Source organism: Spinacia oleracea, chromosome 1, assembly GCF_020520425.1.
Source record: "Spinacia oleracea cultivar Varoflay chromosome 1, BTI_SOV_V1, whole genome shotgun sequence".
Lineage (NCBI taxonomy): Eukaryota > Viridiplantae > Streptophyta > Magnoliopsida > Caryophyllales > Amaranthaceae > Spinacia > Spinacia oleracea.
In genome coordinates this window covers 119,060,627-119,072,952 of record NC_079487.1, presented here as the reverse complement: position 1 = coordinate 119,072,952, position 12,326 = coordinate 119,060,627, and the positions used below count along the sequence as shown (strand labels likewise).

Here is a 12,326-nt window from a genome sequence, read left to right as displayed (position 1 = left end):
CTACTATTAATTAACTAATCTAGACTACTGGTAATAAAGAATTGGATTGGTTTGTATATTAAGCTAAGGCAAATAATCAAACTGGAATATAACAATATTAAGGGAATTTAGGGCAGCGGTTCACCACAAATGCAGAGCAGGATTGGACAACGGACAATAACAATCAATGAACAATCATAATTAGGAAAACATGCATCTCTCGAATCTTATGAATTTCTTAGGATACAACAACTAGCGGGCTCTCGCTACGTACTAGAAATAATTCCTATCTAATAGCCACAGACCAAAAAACATCATATTTATACCTCTCGGCGCATAATCTAAGGTTAATCAAACTCAAATCAAAATAGTCCGGCCGAACAGAACTGACGAGCAATAATAATAAGCTATAGAAATTATAATCAATCAATCAATTAATCAAGTCCATATATAATCCCAATCATGCATTCATGGATCCCCTAAACCCTAGAAATTAAACTACTCACTCATGATAATAAATAACAAAGCAATTAACATAATAGAAAACATGATCAAGCAATAAGATAAATTAAAGCAAGAAACAATACCGACTTGAAGAACAATGGAATAATAAAGCTTGAATCTTTGATAAAAATTAAAACTAAGTGTTTGGAGAAAATAGAGAGAACTAAAATAGACTAAGTAATTAGAAAACTAGAATAAAAGATGTCACTAAAAATATAAGGGGCTAGTATTTATAGTTTGCCCAAAATAGAGCCCAAAATCGGAAATAAAATCTCGCGAAATACGATGGAGGTTGGCGTGGCCCGATCGGGCGACGCTTGGCCCGATCGGGCGATGTGCTCGATACTCGGCCCGATCGGGCGAAATTCCGCCCGATCGGGCGGTTGCAAAATGCCCAGAACAGCGCCCAGAATGACCGCCCGATCCGGATCGGGCGAAGCCCGCCCGATCGGGCGCGTGTTGAAACTGCACGATCCTCTATCTTAAAAACACCATATCTCCTTCGCTATAAGTCGGAATTAGGCGAATGACCACTCGTTGGAAAGCTCTTGAAGTCTAGAATCCAACCCAATTTGAATCGCTTCATTTGGAGTTGTATAACTCGAGTTATGATCAAAAGAGTGGACGATATTCAGTTTTCTACTTCTTTCACTATTCGCTTTGCATGAAAATTCTTCCAACTCAATGTTTGCGCTCTCGAAAGTATATAATCTCTTGTATTGATTCAAATGAGTAGGAAATGCACAAAAATATGCTAATTCCTACAATGATGAACCTGAAACTACAAACACACTACAAGGAGCACATTAGTACTAAAATCGCTCCGAAGAGCTTATTTGAGATCAAAAAGTACTAAGGGACGGGGGTAAAAACTCTATATAAAACGCATATATCATTTAACAGTTACAACCAATTCACGCAAATCAAAAGCATTCCTGCATTGAATCCCATAATCTCTGTTCAACGCTTTAAGACAGTTGTTCATTTTAACAGCAACAAAGGTAAGCTCTTGTCTTTGGAAGACTAAGCCAGTGAACAAATAGGTTTATTAATCCGCAACAACTGGATAATCAAGCAATTGTCGAAGAAAAACAGCTTCACTATGGCAACTTTTTCAGCAAGTTGGTGTTTGGTGTCATCTTGACAGTAGTGTCTTTCGATGTCTAGTCCTATTATGGACATGTGGTTGTCGCTAGAGCTACGAATTTTTGACATCAACTTCCCCAAACTATGATTAAGCTCAGTTATGGTGTAAACTAATGTTGTATTCGCATCTAATAATAAAAAGACTCTCACTTGTCTTTAAAAAAATGGAGAGAGAGAACCCAACCCCAACCAAACCCCAACCCCAACCAATGGACAATTGTTAGCCGGAGAAATCACAGAAACGCCACCAATAAATTAGCACGGAGAACCTGCTTCATCAATTTCCTCCCCCATAACACCAGCCGACAAGGACTGTTCCTTCTTTTCGGCCGACATACACATGCCCAAAAACTAGCCGTTGGGCTTTAAAAATGTAATTTTTACATTTGGGCATTTGGTGAATTATATTTTAAAATAGGGGTATTTGGTGAAATAAGTTACATTGTAGGGGCATTTGGTGAATTAGAAAAGTAGGCTAACGACGGACTAACGGCGTGTCATTAGTAAGGGTAGTTTGGGCATTATATTAAAGGTGAGGGGCATTTGGTGAATTTCTGAAAGTTGAGGGGCATTTGGTGAATTTCGTGAAAATTAAGGGATATTTCATGAAAAATCCGTTATTATTATTATTATAAGTAAGTTTTTTTAATAGTTCAATTCATTGTCTCATTGCAGTTTTAGTCGTGTCTTACAAATAGAAGGTGGGTATTCATTAGGAATTGTCTATTGGGAATTAGGAATGTCATTGGAAAATTCAAAAAAATATTGACATCAACATGTTTGTTTAGTGATAAGGAATATATTTGGAATTGATAAAAAAAAAAAAAAACAAATGAAAAAGATACTAAAACACATTTGACAACCTTCTTCCCTTTCATTTTTCATGGAAAAATGATCATTTTATTTTTTATCTCAATTTCCTAACCCTCGTGGGAATAAAATCAAGGAAATAAATCCTTTTATTTCTTTTTTCTCAATTTCATTTCCCATTTTCACAAAACAAACATGATAATTACAAATCCCCGCCTTCATATATCCCAAGTGTTTCTCATTCTCAAGATACAGTTCCCACAAAAGAACCACCTCATTAAGGGATGGAGGTAGAGATGGCAACGGGGTCAGGACCCTACCCTGACCCTGTCAGACCCTACCCTAAAATTAGGGTATGGGTCTTAATTTTCTAGACCTATTGGGTAAGGGTAGGGTATGGGTATACGATGTATCGAATAGGGTAGGGTAAGGGTCCAACTTTTTCAGACCCTTACCCTACCCTAACCCTACCCATAGACCCTTAAGATCCATACCCTACCCATACCCTAAACTAAACCCGCTCAAATTTCATTAAAGAAATATAAAAATAACACAAAACCTTAAGGCAATCCACAAAATCACATTTACTCCTCTAAGCTCTAACAACCATCCAACACTACCACTCGCTAGTCAAAAAAACCTCTAACATTGACATTGTGTACTTGAGAACCTGAGATTTTTTTTTAATTCGTGACCTTAGTACATTAAATTGTAATATGTTTAAGGAAATACAAGGATGATTTGGGGCACTAGGATTTATTTGTTTTAAAATGTCAAATTAATCGTTTGTCTTGTTTTTTTTTGTGCATTACATATGGTTGGATATAAAAAAAAATTGAAAAAAGTTATAGAAAAAATAAGCAATACGGACCCGCTCTGGACCCTAGACCCTACCCATACCCTACTGGACCCATAGAGTCCAGATAAGGGTCTTGTAATTCTAGACCCTATAGGGTAAGGGTAGAGTATGGGTATAGGTAAAAAAATTAGGGTCCGGGTCCGGGTATTGCTAGACCCTACCCAGACCCTACGCATTGCCATTCCTAGATGGAGGTCATGGAGGTGCTAGACACTCCTCCAATCTTATTCAATTCCTAACTATGAAATTATCATAGTAAGACATTAATTTTTGTATTGAATGAAAAGATTTTTGGGAACATGAAGTTGTAGATGTGTAATGGGGTTTTGAAAAATAAAAGTTATAAAAGTGATGAGAAAACTCACACTTAGTAATTTTGAGTTTGTTATCACTTCATTCAAGTTGTTTTATCTTTTAATACTCGGTAAATTGAGCCATATAGAATGGACCGGACTAGTTAACCTATTGTTATAAATGATATTTGTATTCAAGCAATTACATAAGCTTTAAATCATTATTTTATTAGTAAAAAAAATAACATCCCATTTGACATTAGAAAGGTCCTAAGTCTCATTCAAGCAATTCCAACATTATAAAAGAATGGCATAACCACGTACGAAATTCTATAAGCTAAACTTTGATGATTTGAAGTTTTGGGATGAAAATCCAAATTAGGGTTAGTGAATACTTCATAGTTGATTATTGAGAAAAAAAAAAGGGGGGAAATAAAGTCAATCCCCAATTAAGATATGTCGGGTTTAAAAGTCATGATGAAGGAAAAATATTTTGGTGAACTTAGCTCAAGCTCTTAGAAGGAGGCTTAGTAACTTATTGTCTAAATATTTTTTCACTTATATGGGATAATCAGAGTAATTTTCACTCATTGAAAAGAATTTTGGCATTCACTTTATTTTTTTGAATTTATCTCACGTATATGTATACTCACGTAGTATGAGAAGGCAACCCAAATTTTCACTTACGATGAAACTTCATAAAAGAAGAAAAATAATATGTACTTACCTAGAAAAATAATCTGTACTTACCTTTCTCTCTCCCTCGCTCAACTTCTCTCACCCTTCTACATCTTATTGTTATCCGAAGACGAATTAGTTATTGCAATGTGCAATGGTGATAAAAAAAAAAAAAACATAATAAAAAGACTAGCTTGCAGAAATTAAAAATTTTAAGCAGATAGTTAACCGTTGGTGAAGAAATTCCGTGATCTGCTCTCAAGATGTTGTAGCTATGTTGAGCAGGTAGCTGGAAAAAAAAGTGATAAAAAATATACGGAGTATTAATGTTGGATGGAATAATTTATTTCGGATTATATAAATATTATACGAAGTTACAAGGTATTATAGGCTGTGTAGCCAACTAATAAGGAACTTTGTAGTTTGAAATTGCCATTGTGTGTATCCTCACAATTCGGATAACAAAATGACAGTAGGACAACTTACAACATACAAGAAAAGATCGTAAACACAGTAGAACCTGCAGCATGCTCGGGAGTCTAGGTTCTTACTTATAGCTTCTGCTTTAAAAATGCACTAAACTTCTAACAAAACACAATTAAAAACAACCAATCATTCATAATATATATGCCTAAGTGCCTAACAAATTCACAAAGATTGGTAATACATATAAATCAATTTTACCACCAACTCATAGTTGTGGACTTGTGGGCAAACTGGGGGCAAGGAAGGAGATTAGAACATAAAGATTACTGATTCGACTTAGCAGATTCCTACACCCAGAAAACAGGAGATACACAAGCCCTAAATGTAACTACGCTTCTTTCCATAAGATTGAAGCATCAGAAACTCTACAAATTAAATTAAAGTTAAGAGCCCTTGATGGCATTTGCATCATCTGTTGATAAATCATCTTCATCATGGTATATATTCTCAGCCATCTGCCATATTTGAAGAATGTTGTCTTCAGCGACACTAGCCACGACCCAATCTTCACATGGATTCCATGAGAAGTCGGATATTTTGCTGGTATGACCTCCATGAATGAATAGCAACTCTGGAGGACCATCTTCGGCATCCTCTGGGGTTTGCTCTTCATCAATTCTGCAAATCAAGAAATTATTCAACTAGGTTTAGAGAAAACTAATCCTATACTTAACAGGATTTCACATGAATAGAGGAGTGGATGCAGCACTTGATTACTCATGCAGCTTTCCTTATTACCAAATTCACACAATTTATTGCTCATTCTAACCTTATATTGAAGTAAACACACACTTGTATTATTTACAGGCATAGTATATACAGTTGCTAATCATAATGCAAGCACATTTTTTTTTATTGCCCCACACGAACGTATACGAAGATGGCCAAAAGTAATTTTCTTACCAAACACTATATGTATTGATTCTCGGTCATGACATTATAAAGATACACAATTGATATGAACACTTGTGCAGCTCATTACAGCTCCAGTACTCCATTACTTTTAACGTAAGGACAAACAAATCAGCAATCTGCCACTCTGCACTACCTAAGTGAGCATCACTTGAGCTAATCCATTTCATTGTTTTCTTTAAAGTGGAATGCTATCTAGTTTTAAGTTTCTGCCTCACGTTGTCTAAATATTTTTTCTTCACCAAGGCAGTTCAATCGATGGAGTCATTGGTAAGTTTCAAATAGCTTGGGCAGGCAGGGCATTCCCAGATTTCATGGAAGAGGCATAACATCATTTAATAGGAAAGATGTGACAAGAGAAATACAACACAAACCCTACTTCGCAGCACCTAATTGCCTATTCGTCTTTTAGCAAAATTATCCTATTTGGTGTTGTCAGGCGATAATTGAATAATATCACATTTTGCATTCACATTCTGTTAATATTTGTATTCCGTGCCCAAACACATTTAACATCACAAAATGGAATTATAAGAGGACTGTCTGCTTTTGTCATTTAAATCTTATCTTACTATTGTATAAATCTGCATGCCTCCTTGCCTCCCCCACAAAACATTATCTTAGTTATGTTGTGATACTCACCAAAAATTGATGATTCTTTAAACTACATACTGACTATACAAGAGAAGACGTGCACATGAACCGCATGCCAACAAAAATTACCTGCTAAGGTCCCACACCATCAGTCTCCTACCAAGACAACATGAAGCCAGGATAGTCTCATTTTTAGGACTCCACCCAACTTGAAAGACCTCCTCCCTGCCAAATTATACACATTTCACACTTAGTCGTCAAGGAGAAGAACAATGCACTGCTAAACCATTCAGGGAAACAAATTAGGAAAGAATTATTTAATCTTACTTGTGACAATCAAAAGTATGCAGTGAAGTGTTGAGTTTCCTTAGATCAAACAACTTGACAGTCTTATCAGTAGAACCCGTTGCCACAACCCATTCATTAAAAGGATTAAAAGCCAAGCAGTTCACCTGACAGGTAGAAAATAAAACTTGGTAAATGAGTAGAAACGTCGGAAAAGACACGCAACTGAATACCAGAGGGGACAGAGCAGCCTCCAGAAAAGAGATTGTTTCCAAAAAAAAAAAATGTCGCTTCGACAAGCCATTTTTAAGGATTAGCTAATAAATAGAGCTTCTGAATTCCACATATGATAAATACCCTCAGAGAGAAAGATACCGACATTTCATACAGTTTCAAATTCATTCAGATACACACGTGACACGTGAATGTGACAAGAACCTAAGTACTCCTATAGGTCCAGGCAACTTCCTTAGAAAAGGCCCACTGTTACCCAGAAATGTGGACCAAATATAAGGAAACCAATTGATGACTGTTGTAAAATGTTGTTACATGAAAGCTAGAGCTGACAGTAACTTATCACATTACTAAATTAGTTATGCATGTATAAAAATTATTTTCATTCCAAATTTCTAAGCATACGCTTAAATTGTAAATTAAAATTTCCATGAAACGGTATGTAATTGTTGCCCAATATCCATTGTTCTTAAGAAATTATTGACTTGGTTCATAAACTATTGAACAGTCATATCCAGTTATCCACTCTCAATCCTCGTGTGGATCAGTGATGAACCGCAATTTGAAGTTTGAAATCCAAATCCACTTGATAATGAGTTACAGAAACCTCGTTGACCATTCAAGTAGCTTAGAATTTGAACTTATGAATCATGAATTCATGATCCATGATAGATTTGAGTTCAATCAAGGCTGGCCAACCCCAAGGAACTAACAAATATTGACAATGTGTTCCTATTGGTTCATCACAAGTGGGCCAAGGCTTTGCATTACATTTACATGGTTTGTCTCCAAAATGGTGGCAGAGTACAGAAAACCAACTCACCACGAGGTTGGTCGCCATGAGGTTGGTAAGTAAGTTAGCATCCTTCCTGCTGTGTCAGCCACTCATACTCAGACTCAGACTCAGACTAGATTACCACTCAGCTAAAGCAACTAGTTCATGAAGCAAATTGTGTGATTATATGTTTCCATCAGAATAGAACCTTTATACCAATTTTTAAACAGCCTCCGAGTTGCACGGATTATGAATGACTTTCTAAGTTGATTTTCTACACTAAAAACCAAATTAAATAACCGGGACAAATTAGGCATTGTATCAGAATATAGATCAGGAATGTACCAACGATGTCTTTACAAGAGCTGATAATCCAAATAATAATGGAATCAGATACTTAATTCGGATCTCTCACAAGTTATCCAATCTAGATACTTCCTCAGTTTTTTTAGTTGTACCATTTAGATTTTCAAGTATGTCAATACGTAACTTTGACCATTAATATCTTCTAGTATCTTTAACTAAAAAATACTACCTCCTTATCATACTACCTCCATTTCGCAATACTTTCATCGTTTCTCATTTTGATCGCTATTAACAAACAAACTTTGACAATCTTTCTTTCACCATTATGTAAGGAAAAACATATTAAAGTGAGATCTTGTTAAATTCGTATCAATGCGAGGATTCCAAATATCAACGTTTTATAGTTTTTACTTATACACAAATATTTATTTTTTGTGGTGAGAGAAATAAACAAATGATGCAAGTACTGTGAAATGGAGGTAGTAATAATTATACCGTAATACTTTTCCGAAATGTCATAGTAACTGCACCGTTTGCTTATTTGGTAGGTTTATTATGGCAAAAATAGTATATTTGATGAGGGCTCGTTAATATTAACATCAACATGGTCCCTCGGATTTTCTTTTCATGACCCACTCCCATCTTTCCTTTTTTGGAGTTATCTTTTTTACAGTCTTTTTCTTCTTTCTTAAAAAATGTGTCATTTAGAAACGGTACAATTATTTCGAAATGGAGGTAGTATATAAGTTGATATTTTAAAGTACATAGATCCAATAATATTCCACAAGGTTGTGTCTATCCTCATGTCACTAACCAAAGATTGTCAAAGTGGAGTAAATAGTACAAGTCAATATGGTACAGCTAAAAAACAGAGGAAGTAAGTTATGTTTGAAGGGACAATTAGGATAATCGCAACCATAGGTGAATTTTTTTTTAAAAATCATTAGATAATCAGTAAACGGAGTGCAGAGGGGTGGGAGGAAGCTTTAATTAAACCCCCCACACTCACACACACGAAGACGCACACACACACAAACAAAAACTTTTATCATCTGTAACAATATTCTAGTAGCTAACCCAGTAATATTTATGGCTCACCTCACTTTCGTGGGCAATTACAGACTGGACAGGCTTGGTAACTGATGGAGTTCGAAGGTCCCATATAAGCAGATACTGATCATCTCCAACAGAGCCAAACAAGTATTCATGCCTCAAATGCCATGAGACGTCTTCAACAACACCTTCATGAACCTATATACAGATCCCAATGTTATAGCCAATAAAAGTAAATGAAAGTACGAATGTAAAACATCACTAAGATGCTAAACACCACTAAGGCATCATTGTTTTCATCAAAGATACTTACATTTACAGCATTTGGCACGAATAACCAAATAAGAGAAAGTTAGCTATAATCAAAGGGCAATATCTGGCCATTCAAGTAAAAGACAATTTACACATGCTCAGTATTTTCATTTGTATGCTGCAGAAATTGCACAGGCATATGAATCCATGAGGCATTTTAGTTTACATCTAACAGACTAGATATACCTTAAATATTTGCATGGCATCGAGAGTTTTATTTCTAGGAGTCGCATTGATGTCCCAAAGACAAATTTGAGCGTCATCAGAACCACTCAATAAATGGCCCTGCTTGAATTTACTCCATGATAGACCATATCCTTCAGTGTTGTGGCCCCGTAACCTCAAATCGGGATTACAAGCACCATCAAGTGGTGGCTTGGACGGGTGTTTACTGTAGTCAAATATATATACTTCTGCGCTCACTGTTTTGGTGGCAATTATGAATGGATTCTGAGGCATATAGCGTGCCCGGTTAACCTCCCCATCATGGTTTATCTGCTGTATAATTTGTACCTGGAGGAACAGAATACATAGTTAATGCAATATCATAAGAAGCACATAAAATAACACAGATAAAAAGATCTAAACTCCCAAGCAAACTCTATCAAAGGAAAATAATCTGCTACTCTTCGACGATTAGGTACATGGCTATGAACAATACGACCTCCTGGAAACCCATCAATGGAAAAATATCAGGTTCAATACATTGCTGCTATCCAGATATTTTCAAAAGAACAATTGTTGGCTCGGGTGGGATGAAACTGACATCGTAATACAGTTAGTACTTAGTACGAGACCATAAGAGAGCATAAAGAGTACAGTGAACTAGTGACCACGAAGTGCTTTAACCAACAGAATTAATTGAGGTAAATCAAGTAATTGAGGTCAATCAAGGGATTTAGGCATTCAGAATCCAAACATTGCAAGGTTAACAAAAGAATTCAACAATTGACACTTGTGCAGTAGTTCAGCCATAATTTAAGAAATACAGGTGGCTAAAATTAAACTACAAAACAAGACATTGTTGGAATAATATTAGAAAAATAATTCTAAAAAAAAGTCGTCTTCCTAAATTTTTTTACTCCGACCAGGTTGATTTGTTACTTCACCATAACAGCACCATGTTGTTCGATAGTACCATAACAGCGACGAAAGTGATAAAACCTGGTCCATTTTGTTGTGATATCAATTCAAGATAATGAGATACTTAGTTTTCAAAATACTTTCTACAATTCCTTATTTATTCTTTCTGCATATTTTTGTTACACTAATACTTTGTACATAACTCTACTGAATTCATGAGCATAAGGTTCCAAGCTTCCACAATTAGTTCCAGCAAGCAATAAGACACTTTCTGCCAACTGACAATCCACGATGGTGCATGACTTAGATCCTTGGGAACCATAGCACACAATATCATGGGACGAAATAAAAAGCTCACAATGTATTACCGGATATGGGTCAAATACTATTGGATTGTTCAAGTAAATCTAGAAAAATAAACATAAAGTTGACATTAACGTCCAGTCGTTTATCCTTATCAACAAATGAAATTGCCTTTTGAGCCTAGCAATCACCAATAATTGAAACAACTTTTTTCCTGAGAAAAATACAACATCCAACAGAGACAAAGATACCCATGATCACGATACACGTGTGGGCATTGCGGTCTGAGAACGCAAGAAAATAAGGTTAGGAAGCCAACGTGATTGACCGGCAGATAAACTATAGGCACAGGAAGCATACAATATAAGTCTGGTATTTCTAGATGGTCAAAGTATATGCTTGTGCACGTTTTTTCCAATCTTTTTTTCCTTATCTAGTCTATCCGGTCACCAAATCAATATTTCAACTCAAGAACTCCACAAAGAGTGACACAAGTGCAAGCAAATGCGCTGGAAAAGCCAACTAACCAAAATAAATAAACAAAACAATCCAGAAGAAAAATTACCTTCCCATTGGCACACCCAAATCCACCCATATCAGACCGTTCGTCATCATAATGCCGGGCATCATTCTCAGCATCTTCAAGAGGGAGCTGGACCTGAGCCAGCATAAGGTAGTTGGGCTCATTCTCAGAAGTGTGGGTCCCCAAAATCATCTTCTGGACCGAGTAATCCTTCCCGGGAGGCTCATCTCGGTCAGGGAGCCACTCAACAGTAAGAGACGGCCACTCAAGAGCATGGGTGATCACCAAATCATACAAAAATGGTGTGTTCTTTTTCCATATCTTGTACTCTTCATTTACCAACCTCTCTTCAATCTCCCCTCTCATTTCCTCCTCATCCTTCCCCATCGGAAATTCCTATCTACCCACCAAACCCTAGAAAAAATAAAATCAAACTTTTAGCAACAAACCCCCTAAAAATTCCCAATTCCGAACTTCTTATCAACAAATCTCTATTCTTTTTTACCAAAGATCTCACCTTTGTCCAGTTAACTAAAAAATGAAGCACTTCAGTCTTCACACTATAATTCCCCTAAAAAACGAAAAAATCAAAGTTTCAGAATCAATTTAAAGTACAAATCAAGATATTCATATCATAATCCATTGAAAAATTAATGCACGAAATCCCACAATGTTTGCAAAACTGGCGGATTTTTGCCCTAAAAACAAGAAATCAGGAGCTCAAGTAACAATATTAGAGCAAATTTTACTCGAGAAACGAAAATATGGTAGAGAAATTAACAAGAAATTAGAAAGGATGAAGTAGAGAGAAATTACGTTACCTGACGAGAGAAGGAGAGGCGGCAGCTGCGGTGGCTGGAGTGGCGGGAGCGAAGAGAGAGAGAGAGTGGTGGGGGAGAGGGGAGGATGAAACTATAAAAGGGGGTTACGGAGGAGTGTGTACTAGAAGAGCGGGAAATCCAAGTGTAAAAGAGGGGGTATCGAATCGATTATAGAGAGACTATTAAGGGTGGGCTTAACGATTGCATTGGGCCCCCTACGATAAAAAGACACAGTATGAATCTGGAATTCTGGATAGGCACGTTAAGGGGGAGTTTATCCCCACACTCACTTCCGGTCTTCAAACTCTGCCACATCAGCTTTCTACTAACTTTTTCATTATCCAGACTCACAAAAAACTCACCCTGTTTT

General features: G+C 36.4%; 1 protein-coding gene across 1 annotated transcript; it reads right to left on the bottom strand.

The window, feature by feature from the left end:
- Positions 1-4,867: 4,867 nt before the first annotated feature.
- LOC110800202 (WD-40 repeat-containing protein MSI1) lies at positions 4,868-12,114 on the bottom strand. The gene is made up of 8 exons (XM_022005497.2): positions 11,957-12,114; positions 11,653-11,706; positions 11,178-11,549; positions 9,413-9,739; positions 8,960-9,112; positions 6,589-6,713; positions 6,391-6,486; positions 4,868-5,373 (listed from the first exon to the last, which is right to left on the bottom strand). The coding sequence occupies exons 3-8, from the start codon at positions 11,520-11,522 to the stop codon at positions 5,139-5,141; spliced, it is 1,281 nt and encodes a 426-aa protein (XP_021861189.1). The 5' UTR covers positions 11,523-11,549; positions 11,653-11,706; positions 11,957-12,114; the 3' UTR covers positions 4,868-5,138.
- Between the last annotated feature and the right edge of the window lie 212 nt (positions 12,115-12,326).

Coding starts and splice junctions, on each gene's coding strand:
- LOC110800202 (XM_022005497.2), bottom strand. CDS start 11,522: ATGGGGAAGGATGAGGAGGAAATGAGAGGGGAGATTGAAGAGAGGTTG. Junction 9,740..11,177: donor TTGGGTGTGCCAATGGGAAG/GTAATTTTTCTT, acceptor CTGTTCCTCCAG/GTACAAATTATACAGCAGAT. Junction 6,714..8,959: donor TAATTGCCCACGAAAGTGAG/GTGAGCCATAAA, acceptor TCTACCTGTCAG/GTGAACTGCTTGGCTTTTAA.